General features: G+C 31.0%; 2 protein-coding genes across 3 annotated transcripts; both read right to left on the bottom strand.

Moving 5' to 3' along the window:
* Positions 1 to 7,197: 7,197 nt before the first annotated feature.
* LOC131178630 (vesicle transport protein GOT1-like) lies at positions 7,198 to 10,785 on the bottom strand. 2 transcript variants are annotated; one of them, XM_058143887.1, is made up of 8 exons: positions 10,640 to 10,785; positions 10,386 to 10,450; positions 10,176 to 10,278; positions 8,821 to 8,912; positions 8,642 to 8,722; positions 8,432 to 8,529; positions 8,274 to 8,355; positions 7,198 to 7,554 (listed from the first exon to the last, which is right to left on the bottom strand). In XM_058143887.1, the coding sequence occupies exons 3-8, from the start codon at positions 10,204 to 10,206 to the stop codon at positions 7,516 to 7,518; spliced, it is 423 nt and encodes a 140-aa protein (XP_057999870.1). In that variant the 5' UTR covers positions 10,207 to 10,278; positions 10,386 to 10,450; positions 10,640 to 10,785; the 3' UTR covers positions 7,198 to 7,515. The 2 variants fall into 2 exon arrangements, with proteins under 2 accessions (XP_057999870.1, XP_057999866.1); XM_058143883.1 differs by having other exon boundaries at positions 10,176 to 10,239.
* A 2,579-nt stretch (positions 10,786 to 13,364) lies between these two features.
* LOC110635769 (uncharacterized) lies at positions 13,365 to 21,103 on the bottom strand. The gene is made up of 7 exons (XM_021785218.2): positions 20,189 to 21,103; positions 19,003 to 19,058; positions 16,961 to 17,070; positions 16,697 to 16,856; positions 15,050 to 15,142; positions 13,840 to 13,971; positions 13,365 to 13,534 (listed from the first exon to the last, which is right to left on the bottom strand). Exons 1-7 carry the CDS (start codon positions 20,922 to 20,924, stop codon positions 13,484 to 13,486), a joined length of 1,338 nt encoding a protein of 445 aa, XP_021640910.2. The 5' UTR covers positions 20,925 to 21,103; the 3' UTR covers positions 13,365 to 13,483.
* Positions 21,104 to 22,288: the final 1,185 nt, after the last annotated feature.

Here is a 22,288-nt window from a genome sequence, read left to right as displayed (position 1 = left end):
GAAAAGGGAAAGAAATCGAGTCAAAACCAGAGATAAATATCAGAGGTTTGTGCACAACAACTATTTCTCTTGAATTTTCAATTGAAATAAATATTGACTATTTGTATATTATTGTTTTAAATTGTGTTTGTGCACAACAACTATTTCTTTTGAATTATTTTCAATTGAAATAAATTATGACTACTTGTATATTATTGTTTTAAATTGTGGAAATGTGTTTGGTGGACACTTATTGATTGAAAAACATTGTGAATGGTTTGAAACTGTGAAAAATTGTTTGAATGATATTGATGGATACTTATTGATTGAAAAGCACATAAATGGTTTTGTGGAAATTGAAGTGAATTACGAATTGTGTTGCCATTTTGTGAATGAAATTATAACTTTGGAAATTTATTGGATTCTTACGGATCATTTGAATAAAATGTTTGGAATTGTTTTGACTCACAATTGGCATGACACCGATACTATGTTCCTCCTCCATTAATGGGGTGAGTGTGATTATTCCTCCCTCTTTGACTTATCAGTCTGGGGTGAGTATGATTATGTTCCTCCCTCTTTGACTTGCCAGTCTGAGGTGAGTGTGGATGAGTACTCATTATATAGCTAGCTTCCTCCCTCATTGATTTCGATTATTGGGGTGAGCATGTCTTGTCGTGGTGTACAACACGGCATATATGGAAAAACTTGTGTCATGACCTAAATTGTGTTATTGATTGGAAAAACTGTGTTATTCAGTAATTTGATCAAATTGTGTATGAATTGGCAATACGGTATTCTTAAGCTATTTGACTAAATTGTGTTATTATGAATTTTGATAATTTGTGAATTGGAGTTTAAATTCCTTATGACATTCATTGTCTTGAAATCAATTATGGTTTTAAGTATCCACTAATGATATGATTTATGAATTGTGATTTAAAATTGTATTTGGTTAATGTTGTGCACCACTGAGACATTGTCTCAGCGATAGCTTTTTATTGCTGTCGCAGGTAGAGAGATAGACAGGCGTGAGACTAGGTCGCTAGTACCGCCAGAGATTTTGGGTATAGTGAGTATACCATATGTGGCATTTTGTATCAGTAATGTATATTCACTGTATGTATATTTTGTTCTTGGTTTTGAGCAGTTGTAATTTAAGTTGTACAGTAAAGTTGTAAAATAATTATGAGTTATTTGGCTTGTAAAAAATTGTGTTATATTTTTGTATCTTAGTCTTTGAAAATCACTGTGGATTTGACTTGAGAAATGTGTTGTGTTGATAAAAATGTTGGAGTTGAGATTTGAAAATATATTGAAGTGCTTTTACAGTTTTTACGAATAACTGCTTTGTCCAAAATACAAATGGCACCTTGCCAAAATTTTCTGAATACTCCAAATAAATCAAATGAGTTAGTTGTTTCACTTCAGTTCACCAAAGTCTTTCACACCTGTAAATAGTGCTCACCACTGTAAAAGAAGTAAGAAAAGTTTTTAAAATCCCTTGTAGTGTATTTAATGGATTATCAGTAGACGGAGTTGGTAATTCATTAGGTATACTACGGGATCATGTTATGCCTTACAGAGGGGTAGGGTGTGACACACTCGTTCATGATGTGGGAACCCTTGCTCATTTAACACCACACCCGGGCGCCAGTATGCTGCGTTACTTTCAGTGAATGCCCTATACCCTTGCATATTTCTCATTACACCCGGTCTCCGATGTAGCGCGTCGAAAGTAGAGGACACTCCAACGTTTATATCGTAAAAATACATATCATGAGGTGTGATGAAATTTTTACACTGGTTGTCACATACCGCAACCCTCCTCCTTTATCCGGGCTTGAGACCGGCTAAGCACAAACTACTTAGACGGAGTTAAATATGTATATTTGTACATAGAAATAAAATAATTAATTTATTTCTATATAGCAAAAAAAGATTTGATTATTTAAAAACCATTGTTATTGTAATTTTATATAAAAAAATCAAGTAATATTAAAATAACTTCTTTTATTCTAAAAAAAATCAAAATTTAATATCAATCAAAATCAGAAAAGTAAAGTTTATTATTCAAAATCAACTTTTATTTTATAAAAGCTATTTAATTTATTTATTTTTTAATTTATTCAACTTCAATTTGAGTATTATTAAAATCATTGTGATCAAATATTATGGATTTCTAGGTTAACCTATACTATTTTTCATTCACAGTCACTCAATTAGATGTTTTTTAGTACTGTTACTCAAATTTTTTAAAACTCAAAACTCTTTCAATTTCAACTAGAGCAAACATCAAAATCCCCTATTACTTGTAATTATAGGTTTACAGGTTACCTTAAATAAAAAGATTATTTCTCTATTCACATCTCTCCTAATTTCACCTTATCTAATCAAAATTTAATAAATTTTAAATATTTGCACCAATAACAATATATGTATATTCACGCTAACCACATCATGTAATAACTCAGAAATTTATGAAGTATATAACTTATAAATTTGATTATTGTAATATTTTAAGTAGATTTTGAGATTTACTTTAAAGTTTTAAATTTAAATTCTTATTATTAAATTTGAGTTTATTTAGTGTAATATTATATTTATTTGTACTTTGAAGGAATAAATTGAAATAATCATATTGTAAATAACCTAATTTTTTAAAATATAAATTTTATAATTTTTTATAGTATTTAAATATTGTTTTATTATTATTCATTGTATATTAATTTTTGTTGTTATTATTATTATTATGCAATTAAAAAAAAGAAAAGAAAAGAATTGAAAATTTCCAGGACTGAATCTAGACGATATGGATGTCCAAATTCATTCCACATTCATTCCACGAAATTAAAAAAAAAAAAAAGAAGCAATAAAATCCCTTCCCCCCCCCCCCCTTCCCTTTCATTCTCTCTCTCCTCTCCCTGCCCCTTTTCTTTCCTCTTCTCCATTTTTTCCGGCAACAACCTATCACCACTGCTGACGAGGAGTTCCCCCCACCCTAAGTGATGCCAGCGACCAACCTGCTAGCCGGAGCAGCAACAGAAGCGGTGGCAAATGAGAGAGGAGAGAGAAAAACGCACGCGTAGGGGCAGTAATTTCCAGGCACTATTCCGGCTTCATCTAACATCTGATCAAGGCAATTCTAATGGCGTTGGAAAGCTTATTCCGAGAGCTTTCTTTCGATACCAATTTTGTAGCATTTGGTGGTCGGATAAGTGAGATATGAAGGAGAGAAATTTCAGGTTTTTTAAGCTTTCCAATCAGATCTAGGATGATCCGACTGTTGGATTAATAATCCGAGGCCACCGATGGACTCAACGCATCGAGACCTTCGAGGTGGGACCAACCCCGCTCCGATCGGACACTGTTTGAATAAGGCGATCATTGGACGATCCAAATCGCTTAGTAAGATTTTTTACTTTTTGACGCTCAAAAATTAAATATAATTATATGATAATTATTAATAATTTTTGGGCTTCATTTAGGTGTGATTAGATAAATGATAGCTCACTGATGCCCGAAACAGAGTTTTCGGCCAGATCCAACTGCCCGACGGCCCGTCTCAAAACGTAATCAATATTACGGTTGATCCTACCATTTTCAAATGCTCCAGACACGTTCCAAGTGTCAGAATTGGCATAGGTAAACCGGAACTCTAAATTACTCTTTTTGCCTAACGTCGGATTCAGAATAAAATTCATAAAATATTCGTGAATTGCTAGAAAATTATGATTCCTTTTGCAGTAGCTTAATAGCATCGTTAAGGATTGTTGGGTACATTTATAGAATTTTTGAAGTTGGTTTGGATGATTTTTGGAATATGTTAGTTTTAAACCTTATAACTGAATTGTGTAATTACTTGAGATTTGTTTGGTTTGGCAGGCCCAAAAGGGGCTATGTGATGTTGTTGAGATGTGGGCTTGAGGCCTTTGGTTATAGAAGTGTTGTTTGAGCTACTTAGCAGGTTGGGTAGATTTTAGGTATAGGAAAAACTTTGCAAAATTTTCAGCATAAATTAGGGTATTTTTTGACTCTTTAAACTCTTACTTTGTATTTGTGCTAATAAAGTCATAAATATAATTGTTTAGGTAATCAGAGTAAGCTTTCTTCTTCTACCCAGCCGCCGCAGTAAATTCTAGTTGATCTGTGAGTAGATATTAATTTTATTTATAATTTCAATATTAATATATATTCAAGGCATATCTATGCATTCACTTATAAATATATGTATATAGCTAAATCTTCGGCACGGTTTGTATTACATCTTTATTTGATGAAATTGTTGTGGGTATCGCCTTAAGGTAATTTCAAGCTGTGTGCATGCGTCGACGTCCGTGTGGTGTGATATTGGATATGGATAGGACAGGTAGAAGAGCTGGAGCTTGACTCACTGGGACCCCATCCTTTTTGTGGATAAGTCGGGGTAAGTACAGCTTTGAGTTAATCTCACTGACCCCCGCATTTAGATTATTAAGAGAAAGTCTAGCTTGAATTGATCTCGTTGGCAGAAGTTGGAATTAAGAGAGCTGTATAGGGGATCGACTCCCATATATATATATATATATATATATATGATATGATTGATATGACACACGGGTGTGTGAGTGGTCTAAATTATCTTTTGAATGAATATTGTTTGACTCGTTTAGTAATATGTGTGTATGTTGCATTTCATACATAGGAATGCACTAAACTTAGATAGTTATAGAAATTGTATTTAAAATCAATATCTTGCTCTATGAGTCGAACGCTCACTCCTATTCAACCATTTTTTCCCAGGTGACAGAAGGACTCTTTGAGATTAACCTGCTTTCTTTCTCAAAGATTTAACGGTAGAAGTTTTATTGTGATTTTATTCCCTTATTTTTTAATTTAGAACTCTGCATTTGCTAGTAGTAGTTCTAAACTTTTTGGGACTGTAATAATTTATTTCCTTTGAATTTGTAAACCTATTTCATGGATATATATATATATATATATATTGAATTGTATGATATGAGAAATTACTTTGGATCAAAGAGCTAAGCTCCCATTTGATAATTTAAATTGCTTGAGGATTGTGAGGGTAAGCTTATCTCCCCAAATTGATATGTTTTTGAGTTTACAGGTCGAGCGAGCTAATACTCCCCATTGAATAGTCTAATTTTTTGCTGGGCTCTGTCCATTTATTTTCTTGAAATTAGACTACGGTGATGAGCTTTATGGTTGGGCTAGAAAAAGTTAGGCTTACTACAGATTTTGGGGACCTTATGCTGACTCAAGTCCTAATGCTAATCCGGCTCAGAATTCGGATCGTGACATATATTTTCTACTGACTGCCACTAATTATATCAATTTATTCCTTTAAATTACAAAGAAATAATATTACATTGAATACACTCAAATTTAGTAATAAAAAAATTTAAATTTAAAACTGTTAAAATAAATCTTAAAATGTATTAAAAAATATTAAAATAATTAAATTAATAATTTATATATTTCTTAAATTTTTTTTTTTATTACATGATGTGTTGTTAGTATAAATATTTGAAATTTATTAAATTTTAATTAGAAAATGTGAAATTAGGAGAAATGTGAGGAGAGAGAAATAATTTTTCGTTTATGGCAACCTATGAACCTTCAATTAAGTTGAGGGAGTATTTAGTTTTAAGGAAAAAAAAGTAAAGTTGAGTGATAATACTAAAAAAATATAAAGTTGAATAACTTGTGAGTAAAACTTAGTTTTAGAAATCTATATTCAAATCTAAATTAAATGAGATTTTTTTTTAAAAATATAAAACTAAATTACTTTTATGAAATAATTGTAAAGTTAAAGTAGACAAGAAGGATAATTTTCCTTTTCTTTCATGTTTCTGTTACAAACTTTTTATAGTAATTTTTTTTTTTAATATCTTATGTCTTACGGTCAATATTATCAATAGATTAAAAAATTATTTAAACTTTTTAATAAAAGTTAACTATTTTTTATTATCTAAAATGATATTATTATTATATAAAATATTAAGAATGTGCTATTTTGGTTTTGTTTGGATCTACCTAAAAATGAACCAAAATTTCAATACAGTTTTGATTCAGTTCTTTATTGTTTCGGTTTAAGTTTGGTACGGCTCTGAATTCTTCAATTCTAGTTCGATTCCATACGGTTCTGATTCGATTCTCAATTCTTGAAAGATTTTATGTAATTATTTTAAAAAAAAGTCATATTTAAATTAATATTTAAGTTTTCAATTAAGTTATTAATACATAAAATATCATGTAATATATATTTTAATTATTTCTAAATTATATAATATTTAATTACAAAGTGTATATATAATTTACGATTAAGTATTTTATATAATATAATAATACATATGATATATATTTTAATTATTTATTAATTACATAATATTTAACTATAAGACACACATATATATGTAACAACATATTTTCACACACATATATAAAATAGCAGATTTTCACAACACACACGCGCGCGCGCGCGCGCGCACACACACACACACATATATATATATATATATATATATATATATATATATAATAGTATATTTATAATTAAGAATTATGAAGTAATTTAATATATTTATAATTAAAATTATTAAGAAAATATAGAAAAATAAATATAATATTATGTTATATTTAATTTATAATTAAATATACATATATAAATATATATATAATTATATTTAAAAATACATATATATATTCTGTTCTTAATTAGATTCTGGTTCACTACGATTTCAATTCAATTTCTAGTGAAAAATCAAAACTGAATCGAAATATCAAAATAACTTCAGTTTGGTACGATTCCTATCGGTTCGATACAATTTTTCGATTTGATTCGAGACCCAATAATCATGCACAACCCTACAAAATATAATATAATATAATATGGAACCTAATATCTTAAACAAAAGAAAAAGAGATAAAGTAATGAAAAATATTTTGTTATTATAAAAGGAAGTTTTAATTAAACTAAAAGAAGATTTTAATGATAAAAAGCAATAGGAATATATTGACATGGTTAAAGTATGTTTTTATTAAAGTGAATGAAAGGCTAACATTGTCAATATAAAAATTTCAAAAATATTCCATTCAGCATAAATGCACAATGGTAGTGTAACAATAAACATCTTCAGAGTATCCGCATTAAGATCAAATCATTCATTTGCTTTCTACATTATGCAATGACAGAACAGAAAGAACCAAAGAATATTAAGAAAACCTGAAATCATTTCTTCTCCTCCTTTAATCAAAAAGAGAAAAGGTTTGTCATCAAATCAAAATAGCCTTCTACAATCATGCAAACAGAACCAAACAAAATCTACAAATATTTTTACAAGGACTTGGAAATGGACCTATCTGCAGCTTAGTTGCACTTCCCTTCAATCCCAGAATTGCACATTGCACAACCATCCATCTCTAAACCAAAAAAAAAAATTAGGTCTTGAGCCAGACACTATTTTTTTCTTCTTACAGGACTTGAACATGGACCAACTCAAAGATCAGTTGCACTTCTCTCTGTTTCTGCATTTACACAGGAACTCTTCTACCCCGGTAACGATCCATGAACTGCACATTTTAATTGAAAAATAAAATAAGAAATGAGTTCAACTACCAAATTATTAGTGTGCAACGACTTAAACATTGGAAATAAATCAAGTATTCCATCTTCCACAAGTAACATGCGCACAATTTTACACTTCATGGGAATACAATCATACAAGCCTCTTGTTTATATTAAAATTATGCTCTCATGCGTAATATGTGTGCATATGCTAGCATCATAAACATGTTTTTACAAAGATTGAACTAAGGATGTACTGAACTTCATTTCAAGCTTTCACCAACTGAGACTGAGCTTGCCCTCTACATTGTTGTGCACAAAATTCCCATGTATAAAAATATCAACTTTAAAGCCTGAGTCTACGCATAAACCCAGTCAACTAGTTGAATTTTATGACCCGGCTCCAATCTCACAAAATTAGTAGGTTCCAATTTCATGCAGGTTGGTAACCATTTGACAAAAGGTATAACCTGAATATTCAGGTCAGGTTCAGTTTTGAACATTTGAAAATCAAATAGAACCACCTAGATCAATTATCTTAACAATCTCTTCTTCTTCTTCTTCTTCTTCTTCTTCTTGAATTGTATCTATTTTAATGCTTTTATGATAACAAAATAGCACTAAAAGTCAGTCTCAACTCAAATAGTGCAGAAACTCTAACCAGCAAGAGAATGGCACCAAAAAAATGCAAAAGGAGGTATTTTGAGTTCCAAAGTGAACATACCGATCTAACAAATGGTTGTTGGAACACCCAGCCAAGAATAGGTATCCTCTGAAGAAAGACAGCCAGTGTTGGCCAGAAGCCACTGCACAGAATTCCCATCAGCATCAACCATGAAAAATGAACAGAATACTATAACATTAAGGTAAATATTTACTGACCTGAAGAGTACAATGAACCCGTATGCTTCCAAAATCATGCCAAGAATTGGCCATCCTATGACAACAAAGAAGAAGCCAGCACCGAATGACATAGTTCCCTGCATGACCAGAAAAGCAGAAGTGGATATGAAATGCATGTAACTTCTGTAAAATGCACACAAGCAAGCACACTTGTTCATCATACATAGAAAAAGAGAGCGGATAGTACACCTTAAAATTTTGACGTTTCATGAAGAACTGCATAGTGGACTTTGGCCCAATAGTTAGACTCACTCCTGAGATGAAAAGGATCTGAACACATACAGAAAAAATAAGAACATTAAATGAATACGACATGATACACAAAACACAAAATATATATTTCAGTATATGAATAGCAAGGCACTTACATTTCCCATTGCAAGTAATCCCTTGTCAAAGAAGAAAATGATTCCCAGGAAAGAGAAAAATATGCCAAATCCTGTCAATCCTAGCCCAATCTCTGTTTTATTTAATAACAGCAAAATATAGGTGGTATAAGAATCAGGCAATATAGACCACATGAATATAAAGAACAACCTATTTCTTTTCTTCTTTGTTTTCTTCTGTATTCATAAGCTAATTTGTCTTGGAAGCACCACAATAAAAGTTATTCATCATCAGTAACAAGAGTCCATAAAAAGCAATTCATGAAACCTCAAGGAATGCTGAAATAAGTTTGATCAGTTATGCATTGATTAATATACCACGGTTCAAAAGCTTTATGACCACAAAGCACTTTAATTAACTGTATCTAAATGACATCAAAACAGAAGCACTTAGGCCTGGCCACAGCCGAAATTGGCCCAGAACTGGCAGTCCGTGTTCACTGGAGGTATGAACCTGAACCGGTCCCTAAGGTCCTCCCACAATTTCGATTCTGGTTCAACCCAGTTTGATCTGGTTTTGATCAAATCCAATGGTCCAATTTTTTTTTTAATGAAAAAAAAAATCCAGTTTTGGCTCAGGACTGAACCAGCCGGTTCCAGGGTTCAAGTCAACCACGGTTTTGAATGGTTCTGGTTCTGCAAAATTTTAGCATCTGCTAAAGACTTGCAAATGCTGGTAGCAAGCCAATTTTTCATTCAAAGGAACAAACATCAAAATTTTAGAACACAAGAATGACATATAAGTCCCTAAAGTATGATGTTAGTTTACTGATTAAAATCATTATATTGCACAGCCTTGAATTTAACCAATGTAGATGGCTGTCAATATTCTTTTTTAAAGGAAATTCACATAATCATGCATCAAATAGATGCTAAATCCTGAAAAAACACTGCCAAATTCAAATGCGTACCGTATCATAACCAAGCTCTTAAGCTAGCATTCATCAAAGATCTCAACATCATTTTGTTTGTAAATCTTGCCTTTCAAACCATAGTGTTAGAAGGGATACACTTTGGTTAAAACTCTTATAACTCTTATGATAAGTTGCTTTTAATGGGGAAACTGATAAAGGAAGGGGAACTAATGAGAAGCATATGGAAATTTTCCAGATCCCTGAATTATAGAGCTTCTCCACAAGTTTCAACCTAACAAGAATTTCTTAATTTCCTGCTTGACCTCTCTCTCTCTCTCTCTCTCTCTCCACAAGTAAATTTCAGCCTAACAAGAATTTCTCAATCTGCTACCGACTTCAAAACCCTCTCTCTTCTTCAATTGTTCATCTATATGTAAATATAAACAGCATATCTGCAAAGCAAGAAAATCAAAATTCACTCACTCTTGCGGTCATTCATTTCAAAGGAAACCATCTTGATGTTGCTTCAAGTACTTGATTACGTTCACTGCAACACCACAAATTGAAGAAGAATGAAAACAAGAGCCTAACAAATTGAAAATCAACTAAACACGAGAACATTTCAAGCAAGGGTTTTCATAGAAAATAATAAGATCTTAAAAGATCCGCAAATGATGCAATTCGCGGTTTTACCTTAGACAAAATCTGGAAAAAAAACGGAAGCTCGGATTCTTCGTTCGAAAGCCCTCTAAAATGACCTGCAAGATGAAAATTAAATTGAAACAATAATTTTAGGCGGCAAAAGAGAGAGAAAGATGTTGAAACAAAAGCTCTGATTAGATACCAAGACAAAATTAGCCCTAAGTTTCCATGATGCTGTTTTCCTACTAATATTTCTCATGAACCAAACAGAACTGAAAATATAGAAAGAAAGAAAGAGAGAGAACCTGTGATGCGTGCTTGAGAGAGAAGCAAAGACGAGGATGAGACAAGCGAATAGCAGAAGAAAGGAAATGTCAGTTACTATAACCTCTTCTATGCGAAGAAAAATGATTTTTCTTTTCTTATTTATTATTAATATTTTTTTTTATTAGAAGCAATTAAAATAGCTCCTTACCGCTTATAGTAACAGCCTAGTGACGGACTCTGGCCAATAGAAAGCCGCTCGGGCTCCAGCTAGGACGAGTTGACTCGGTAGAAAAAACTAATAATCCGTTGATGTAATTTAATTACTTGGAAGGAGTCATTGTCCTGATGGTTTGTTGGATCAAATTACTTAAACTTTGTTAAGGATATTTTGTAGTTTGTTTGTTTTTAATAAAATATTGTAAATAATCATTATTAAATAAATTAATAATAAAATAGAAGGCACCATTTTAATATTGTTGTAGCCGACCATAAGAGATGGATGGATTACGTCGGTGTAAAATTTTCTTTGGAATGTTGATAGTGACAAACATTCTGCAAAAATTTTGTTATTTGTTACTATTATTTTATTATGAATTACTTTTGTCATTCTAATTTTCTTTTAGAAAATTAAAAAATATTAATTATTTTCTAACAATATAAAATTAATGATATAAAAGATATTATTAATATATTTTTTTTAAAATAAAATTATTTAATATTTTTTTAATTATTATGCAAAATTAGACGAAGGTGGTGGTATATTATACTTGGGAGATATGGGAGTGGCATGGTTAACTAAATTATTTAATAAGATTCTAAATTCAAAGAAAATGCCTGATGAATAGAGGAAGAGTATTTTAGTACCTATTTTTAAAAATAAGGGAGACATACAGAGTTGCTCAAATTATAGGGGAATTAAACTCATGAGCCATACTATGAAGTTGTGGGAGAGAGTTGTGGAGCATCGACTACGTCGTGATACTTCTATCTCTCTCAATCAATTTGGTTTCATGCCTAGTCGTTCAACTATGGAAGCGATCTTTCTCATTAGAAGCTTGATGGATAAATATAGAGATGTGAAGAAAGATCTACACATGGTTTTTATTGATTTGGAGAAGGCTTATGATAGTGTTCCAAGAGAGGTCTTATGGAATGTGTTAGAACAAAAGAGGGTATCTATTAGGTACATACAAGTATTGAAAGATATGTATGAAGGAGCAACTACTATTATGCATACGATTGGGAGGGGACACGAGATTTTCCGATATCAATTGGATTACACCAAGGATCAGCCATAAGCCCTTACCTTTTTACATTAGTTTTAGATGAACTGACGAAACATATACAAGAGAGTATTCCTTGGTGCATGATGTTTGCGGATGATATCGTTCTGATAGATGAGACACGAGAAGGAGTCAATAGAAAGCTAGAACTTTGGAGAAGTACTCTAGAGTCAAAGGGTTTTAAGTTAAATAGAACGAAGACAGAATACATGCATTGCAAGTTCAGTGAAGGCCAAACTGGTGATAGAGAAGGAGTTAGTTTGAATGGAGTGGTCCTGTTACAAAGTAATCACTTTAAATATCTAGGCTCAGTCCTTCAAGTAGATGGGGGATGTGAGGAGGATGTTAGTCATAGGATTAAAGCCGGATGGTTGAAGTGGAGACATGCCACGGGAGTTTTATGTGATCGTAAGATTCCCAATAAATTGAAAGGAAAATTTTCTGCATGACCATACGACCGGCTATGTTATATGGTAGTGAGTGTTGGGCACTGAAAGAGTCGTATGCATCTAAGATAAGAGTTGCAGATATGAGAATGTTAAGGTGGATGAGTGGCTATACTAGATTAGATAAAGTCCGTAATGAGAGTATTAGAGAAAAGGTAGGAGTTGTGCCAATTGAAGATAAGTTGAGAGAAGGGAGATTGAGGTGGTTTGGTCATGTGAAGTGTAGACATACGGATGCTCCAGTTAGACAAGTAGAACACATTAGGTTAGAGGATAGAAAGAAAAAAAGGGGTAGACCTAAATTGACTCGGAAGAGAGTAATACAACATAACTTAGAAGCATTACATATTTTTGAGGATTTAACCCAAAATCGTTCAGAGTGGAAAAAGCGAATCCATATAGCCGACCCCAAATTTTTTGGATAAAAGCTTAGTTGAGTTGAATTGAGTTGGTGGTATATTATACTTGGGGTGAGTATGAATTTTTTTATAATCAATCAAGTCTTCATTTTATGATCTTTGAAAAAAAACTCTTTCATTTTATGATTGTAGTCGAAAAGTTTAAAAAGAAATTAAATTACATGCAGTTGAAAAAGTAGTTTAAAAAATTATTTTAAAAAATTTTTACAATTAAATTATATTAAACATAAATTAAAATCTACTAAGAAAATTACGATGAACTTATTTTTAATAAAGTAAATTTAATTTATAGATACAATGATTTGTTTAATTATAAAAATATACAATGAATATAAAGTAAATAAAAGACTGGGCTAATATTTTTTTTCAATAATAAATCTAAACGAATTCACATTCATTTTAATGAAAAATTGTAGTTAAATGTCGTTAATTAAAGATTATAAAAGAGATTATTAATATCGAAATGTGTATAAAATTAATTAAAATATATATATATATATAGAATTTACAAATTTATATGCTTGAACTCTATGTAATCACACCCGACAAATAACACCAACATACCAACCCAGGAAAGACAACAGTCGCACTTGCAGAGTAAATAACTGAACAATATTACTCAGAACAAGAAATTAATGATATTGATTAATTGGCAATCTACACTATGACCTTTATTAAATTGCAATTAATACATGTATAATAAAAAAAAATTAAAATGTATTTCGAGACAATATTCATGTATGCTTGCTGTCATGTTGGTCACCAACACCTCTAGGTGAGAGCATCTGCAATGCAAAAGAGAGAATTACTGAATTCAGCAAGTCAAATGCAAGATAGCACATCTGCATTTTAACAAATGCTTGCTGCTAAGGAGCCCTTCATGTGCAGCCAAGATTTAAGTCCAATGAAAAATTCTTGATTATTCTATGCATAACATAAAAATAAAATAAAATAAAATAAACATGAACTTTGGTGTGTGTGTGTGTGTGTGTGTGTGTGTGTGTGTGTGTATATAAATGATTCCAGAAGTTCATTGCAGTTCATCAGTTGCTTGAAAATATATTCAGCAGAAGAAAGAACAAGGACATACCAAACCAAGAGCATCTGCTGCACTTCTATGAGACTCTTCACTGCAAACTGAAACATACATATCCATTAAAAGTTCCCTCTGCTCCACTTTCAAGTGTTTTCCTAGGCCCCGAGCAACCATCTCCATCTCAGGCTGCAAAATAACAAATCCATTTGAGCAACATCAGATCATAAACAAGTGTAATAAACTCTACACGCACTTCCAAACAATGATTAAAAAACATTGGCCTAAATTATAATACCAGCAAATGCACTGAGCAAAAAGAGGCAAGGCATTTATCTTGAAGAACAAATAATAGATTTGAATCCATAGCAAACATTAAAAAGCAAGGAAATCTACTGCTGCAAAAACTGGTAGCTGTAAAATACGTGGGTAGCTATAAAAGGTGTGTAGCTAAGTTGAGTGGGAGAATAAAGAAGAACTGACATTTCTATTCCATGAGTTTAATCAAGCACATAGAATACAGATTACATCGTCATTAAGATCCCCCAAGCACCAGGGCCTAATAACCAGAAGAAAATTGACAGCAAGATTACCATGCGCTCTCTTTTATAGGTTTATTCATGCACACGGAATGCATACAACACTATCAGCAAGATTGTTGTCACACTGAATATGGGTAAATTGCACCAATGGTCACTAAACGAATCATATAATTCTATTGAGATCACAAAAGATCAATCTATTACAATTAGGTTATCTAAATTCAATTTTATTTCAACTGGGTTTAACTGAAAAAATTTCAGTAAGCTATTAACAAAAAACTAACAAATAGATTTTTTTATTGTTTTAATAAGCTAATCTTAAAACACATAGGGCCCACAAGACCAATATATAGCAATAGTTTCTTTGTGACATACTATAAGTTGACCTTATGGACCCTAAATCATTTGATACAAAGCTAAGAAAACTATACAAAATGCCCACTGTAAATTTAAAAATTCATCGATTAATCATGATATGTTCAATTAGATTTAATTGAAATAAAATGATAGTGACCTAATTGCAATAAATTGACCTCTTGTTGTGATCACAACAGAATTCAGCAATTAGTTTAGTTACCAATTACCATTGGTGCAATTTACCCCACTGAACACTGATAACCGCATATACAGACTGCTTTTTATAACGTTGAAAGAAATTTTAAAAATAAAAAGAAAACCATTAGAAAGGAAAAATGCACAGTAAAGTCAGCAAACCAACAACATACTGAGGATTCTTCAGGAGGAAATGCTCGGAGAACAAGGCATATCTTTGACAGTTCCAGTACTGCTTCAGAATGTTTACCTTGGACTTCTAGAGCCTGCACAAAATAGATAGCAGTTAGAACAGCAACTTAATGAAACAAACAAAAGTATAATTAAAAAAAAATAAAAACAGATACTTTATTTTACTTCAGAAGGAGCAGACTTTTGGAGAGAAGAAAATACATTTTACATGCATAGAAAGGATTCAAATTGTTTCTCAATTTTATTCACTGTTATCAAACTATATTAAACCAACCACCCCACCTCAAAAATAAATAAATAAACGAAAAAATACAAACAGAGTGAGGCAAGGATTTCAAAACCCATGTTCCTTAGCCAAAAGTCTTAGATACAAACATCATGCAAATAAACACTGACGTACTGTTTAAAGAAGAAAGGATAGAACTTTGGGAGGAAAAAAGAAGGCGAGGCAAGATAGTAAATTAAGTCAACTAAGAAATGTTTCTCCACCCTGCTGTCCCTCCATCTCCCTAAAAATTAAAACCTAACGATGGAAGAGCTGTGAATTGTGATGATAATGGATCTAGCTGAAGTAAATAAAATTGGACAAAGAGAGAAGGCTCATTTCTTCTTCTGTTCTCTTTACTCACTTTCTTCCCTTTTTGCCTATTTCTTTTTCGACTAAGAAAAGAACAGTTTGCCCAGCAGCATTGGCAGTTGGTAGAACTGCCAAATTCTCCATTGCATCCAATACAAATTCATCTGTCTTCCACAACCATTCTTCTTTTTCACATAAATGTAGCCCATTTTAAGTTATTAATGTTGTCACAAAGCATCCTTTTTGTCCCATTCATTATGATTGAAGAGACAATGCAAAGCAAAATTAAAATCCCATCATGCTTGAGAAAAGCTGGACATTATATATCAAGCAGAATTTCTAAGACAATCAAATAGGTTCTCCTAGCTCATGATAAGTTGATCTAACAACAAATGCCAGGCCTGTTTAATTATAAAACAATCTCGCAAAACACTCCTCACCTAAGTTTGCACCCATCATCACCCATTTTCCATCCCCAATATTTAGATAGTTATGGTGACAGATAACAACAATGACTAAAAAAAGTCAACTGGCTGTGCCACTGCAAGTGCACCTGCCAAATGCAAAGAGGCACCATCTGCTAGATATGGTAATGGGCATACAGGAGTTACAGGAGCAACAGTACTAAGACGAGTAAAATTACAATTATTTTTCACCAAAGTACCTATCCAGGGCAGAGATGAGATATCGCCCACCCTCAACTAAAGCCCTCATGTAAAATTTGCCTCCTCTATTATCCTGGGATTGGAGAGTATTCCTCAAATGTTCTGATGTACAATCAAATTTAGAGTTCCCAAACTATTGATGCGACATTCTGTCCATTGTATTCTAAAAATAATCATTTGAAATAAATAAAGAATTGAGGGAAATCCTATATAACATCGAAAAATTTCAGGATCTCCAAAATTTTGGCATGGCAGCAAAATAAATTTAGCATCAGTGCGATGCTGATAAAAAGTCCATGAAATCATTATTCATTCAAATGCTAGCATGCACATCAAGAGCTACTTATAGTAAGATCATGAACTACTGATAAGAATAGAAGCATTACCCATGCCTGTAAGAAACACGATCGTGTGCGAGCAGCAACAGCTGCAGACACCATTCTAGCAGCACGAATATTCTCAAGCCCAATGTTTTCAGCAAGCCCAGCAATGAACCGCTGTGCATCTTCACCATCAATTTGAATAACATTATGGTAACTTGGGGCACTGTAGGCTTGCAAAGCAAGTTACAAAAGTAAGAAACAACAAGCAGAAGCAAAATTCATGAACTGGCAACTAATAAATGTTTTAAGCAAGCCTAAACCTCAGACCTGCTGCATACTTTCAAAACATAGTCAACAGATGCACGATAGAAAGAATCCCGTGTATTTGTGGTGTCAAAGGAAACCTGCACTCCAGATGTCCTGCATATTCGACGTAACTGCTCACCCATACAGGCAAAGAAAAGTCCATTGCATATTGAGAATCAGCAACCAAAATAATAAGTGCATGTTTCAATTGTTAAAAAAGAAACCAATTCTAAAATTCTACCAAATTCTAGCAGAAAATTTATTAACCAAATAAATTCAAAGTACATGGAAAGGCAAATGTGAACTTGAGCAAGACAAACAAGAAGCAGCTCACAAACTCATACACAAATTACAGCAACTCCCCTGATGCACTCATATGCACTGTTTTAAATAACAGCCGTTACATTATGTAATGGCTGTTATCCAAAGGAATTTTGGGTTACCATTACCACCATTATATAACGGATTTTTAAAATTGTAACTGTAAAGGCCATTACGGCCATTATTTTAAGGTAATGGCCGTTATTGACAACTAAGTAACGCTTGTAGTGGCCATTACTTTCCCAGCTGAGAATTTTTGGATTTTTTTTTTTTTTTTACTTATTTCACATGGGAACCTTTTTTTGGGCAGAAAATTATCTCGGCTCATTCATTTTAGCACCTATTCATTTTCTCTTCACTTTTTCTCAATTTTCTCCATAAGAACTCAAGTAAAATCCTTCATTTCTCTATAAATTTTTGAGCTCAAGAGCATAGATCATCAAGTAAACAAGATCCTTTTGAAGTGAATGAGATCAAAGGGTGAATTATTTTTTTTTTCTAATTTTTAACTATTTTTTTAATTATTTTTAGCTAAATATATAAGTAATTAGAAAATAATATCAAAGAAATTTTTAGGTTTTGGAAAGATAAAATTTTAAAATAATAATAATCATGAAATTAGCTCTTGAAATTAATTTCATAAATTGTAAATGGTAAGTAAGTTTAAAGCCTAAACTTTAAATTAAATGTGTAGTTTCTTACCTAGTTATTATAGCTAATGCATAAATAGGTCAATTTAATGGATACAGGTAAGTGTAAATTAATAAAAAAAATATTGTAACTTTTTAAAAAACTAAAATTAATCTGTTTTGTAATTTATCAATTAGATTACAAAATTTAAGAAAAATATATAATCATGAAATTAACTCTTGAAATTAACTTATATAAATGACATGGTAAATTTACAACCTAAGTTAATGATCAAAGCTCCCAGTCTTACTATCCCAGTCAAAATAATCAAGAAACTCTAGAGACTCATTTTGGTGGTAATAAGGTTAGTTATTTATTATCTACTAAGTTATTTACTATCTACTTAGTTATTTTGGTTTTAAATTAATTAATGCTAGTGACATATAAAAACGATAGATTTAATGTCTTTATTTGATATATTTATACTTATTATTTAGTTGTAAATCTTAATTTTAATTATATCTTCAAATATTTATTCATTTTATAAACTTTGCAAATTTTTTGCATAGCAACAGGCCATTACTGTTACTTTACTATCGTTATAAGCCCATTCCATTACTCATGAATGCGGCCGCGACTGCGATTTAAAACCATGCTTATACGCTCATTAATCAAGTTGCGTATACATTAATTTTATCCAAATGAAAAACACTGGATCCATAAAAGAAAAGGTAAAGCAATGCCACCAAAAGAAAGAGCTACTCCTCTACCAAAACTTGATATCTTGTGTAAGGTCTCATTTGAAATGACATGATGTAAGCTCAAACCAAATTAAAATACCAGAAAATTTTACCTAATCAAAGGCCACTAAAAAGGTCACCACAAAGGAGGCTAGTGAATCAGATAACGAATGGGATTTTCATATGTGATATTTCCATTATTTTTTGGACAATTGTATTAGCAATAGGGATTATGTGAACCATACACCAATATCTCTTTTTTTCTTTTTAGACAAATGTGATGACTCAATGAAAATCAAGAAGTTCTTGATCATGTTATTATGCGAAATTAAAGAATCAGAATGACAAACAAAAGGATCCAGCAGCACTGACTTGAATTATATCATGCTCTGTAACATCCTTTCCACTTGTTTTATAGTCCGTGATTGCTGGAAATCAAGTTGATGAGTTGTAACTAGCACAAAAATGATTAATATAGCATTTATTGAAATTTCAGAAATGTGCATCTTTTACCTGCAGCAAAGAGAAAGCCCAGCAATAAAATACTAGTAAAACAACCTCATAGACAAGATTTTAAGGCATAGAATCATAACAGATAATAATATTAAAGAACATATAGAAATGTTGTTCTAGATATGGAATAGTTGCAAACTTGCAATGAATCCGTTCATCCCAGATAATTTTAATAGAAATGTTGCTCAAGATATGGACAGTGGGATTGCAAGAAAAAAAAACCTCAAAGGACGCCTCACCAAATATTATTTTGACATATTAATCCCCTAAGATCAAGGAAATAAATAGAGTAAATAATGTCGCACTCACCCCTGATCTTTGGGGTTAATTACTAATTGATGCCCAAATTTTAAATCAGTACAATGTCTTCTCAAACTTTAGAAACCATTGGAATTGAAAACCTACCCTTTTTTTATTAAGGAAACACAAACCAATATGAGAATCATACTTAAAACAATTCAAACTTAAAGCCAAAATTTTTCTTGGAAATTCTTACATATTATCAACCCATTTCATACAAGCCATATATTAATATAAAGTTTGTTTTATAGCTAGTTAAAACCTTATACAAATTTTGTCAAACAGAGAGAAATTATCAAAAAAAATTAAAAAATTTTAAATTATCTGGGTTTCAAATTTTAAAGTTTAAAATGATAGAATGAACATTGTATTTCAACCCCAATCTTCACTATTTCTTGCAAATAACCCATAATTTTTTAGCTATTGAAGTTGATAGATGCAAAACCACACAACCTATAACATTTTTTATTTTGTGGCACAAACACAACCTGCAATAACAATTTATTCTTCATTTATTCAATTGAATTCCACAAAATTTTGTGTTTGGAATTGAATCACATAAGCCCTTAGTTTTCAGTATTACCCTCATCAATCAATAACCATTCCCAGATGAAATTAAGAGGGCCAACAAATAAATTTCTCCACAGCTACCCAAGTTATAAATAACAGATTATTGATATTGCTTTACACCTCACCCATTAATTCAAAGAGATATAGGACTAGATAAAATTGAAAAGACTCCAACCTCGTATTAATCTGTTGGCTTCCCTCTGGTACTCCTGCTTATCCACCACCAGGTCCTGCTCCGCGGCCACTGAAACTGGCCACCATTTTGGCAACTTCGCTTGGCTCCTTACCCTATAACTCCTCCAATCATCTCTTCCCAACTCCGAACCAAAAACCCAACCCGGTAGTGAAAGGGGATTGTCCAGAACCCTGGAACTCTTCCTCTTCACATGTCCTCTGTCATTCACTGTCGTGGCTACAACGACCTCTCTCCCTCCAAGACTCCTGTCCCTACGAACCACAACATTCTGTCTCGGAACCCTTAACCTACTCCTAAACCCCAACAACAATTTGATTAAAACCCTAATCGTCGAAACTAAAACAAACCCACAAAGCAACACAGCGCCAGTAAACTGCAGAGTCGATTTGCGACACGAGAACAGAATCCGATTATTCTCGTCTACCGTAATGAGAGTCTTCAAGTCATAATAAGCATCTTCCGCCAAAGAAACAAATCGATGGAATCTAGAAGAGGTTAGAGATGATATTTGGTTAACATCAACAACTAATTTGAGACTTTGGGTATCGTTAACATGATCGTTAGCTAAAGAGCGCTTGCCGGGATTGATTTCGAAGGTCTTGGTGGTGCTGTGCCGTCGGGAATGGCGAGAACGGCGGCGTTTAACAGAGAAGGAGTTGCGGGTGAAGAAGTAGCGTGGAGAAGAAGAGTACGGAAGAGTGTGGATAGAGTTCATTGATTTACATACCCAATAAAAGAAATGGCTTTGCGATGGCTTATGTAAAAGAGCTTCTTGTTGCTGAGAGAGAGAGAGAGAGAGAGAGAGAGACAGTCAAATCAAAGAGATGAGAAGGGTGAGAGCTTGAGATAATCTATGGCTCAAATTTTTGTCTTCGTCTTCCCATGAATTTTGGAAACTCGCTTTAGGTATCTTTTTCATATGGAAAAAAAAAAATATATATATATATATATATATGAAAAACATTGAAATTTTTTAAAAATTTTCTTATTATTTTATTATTTATATTTTATTTTTTTATTATCTAATTAATTTAAAATTTATATAAATTTAAAATTTTTAACCTTATTTATATTTAAATTTCATTTAATTAATTTTTTTATAATTTAAAATATTTATTTATAATTTATATACATATAGACATAGTTTTATCAAAAAAACTCTTCATAATTTATATTATTTATAAAAATTGAAAGTATTTTATTTTTTATGAATAATTTTTTTATTGAATCCTAATATATTTTTATTTATATCATATAATTATTTAGGTAAAAAATATTTTAATATAATAATAAATATTTTATTTACTTTTCAATAATAATAATAACTAATAATCATTTTAATAATACTATATCCGAATTATTTTAATAATAATAATAATTTAAAAATAAATTATTTCTAAAAATATGTTATAATAACTTTTTAATGAATAGTAATAGGATTTTATATTTATTTTATAATTTATGTAAAAATATTTTAATATAATTATATTTAAATTTACGTAAAAAAAAGATAAATTAATTTTTGTCAGGTTGAAATTTTCTTTTACTTTTACTTCCTTATAAGTTCTTTAAAAAAAATATTTTATATAAAATAATTTTATATTTTATTTTAATTATAGATATATTTCTAAAATTCTTATTGCATTAATATATAAGTCTAATTTTTTTACAATACTTTTCATTGGAATATATATATATATATATATATATATATATATATATATATATATATATATATATATATATATATATATATTCCAATGAAAAATATTGTAAAAAAAAATCAAATTTGTTGATTTATAAAAAATATGTAATTATTATATAATATATAATAAAATTATATAAATTTAAAATTTTTAAATAATATATAATTACTTATAAGTGTATAAATTAAATTATATATATAAGAAAAAACATTTAAATAGATAAATATATATTTTTAAAAAAATTAATAACTAACACAATATGTTAAGTTTGAATTTAATTATAAAATTAGTGTAATTGATAATATGATTAAAATTTATAATACTAATTTTTTATTTTAAATTGTTAAAATTTTTAAATAATATATGACTACTT

The sequence above is a fragment of the Hevea brasiliensis genome, chromosome 1 (genome assembly GCF_030052815.1).
Source record: "Hevea brasiliensis isolate MT/VB/25A 57/8 chromosome 1, ASM3005281v1, whole genome shotgun sequence".
Classification (NCBI taxonomy): domain Eukaryota; kingdom Viridiplantae; phylum Streptophyta; class Magnoliopsida; order Malpighiales; family Euphorbiaceae; genus Hevea; species Hevea brasiliensis.
Note: the sequence above shows the minus strand (reverse complement) of the source record. Positions and strands in the feature narration are given on the sequence as shown.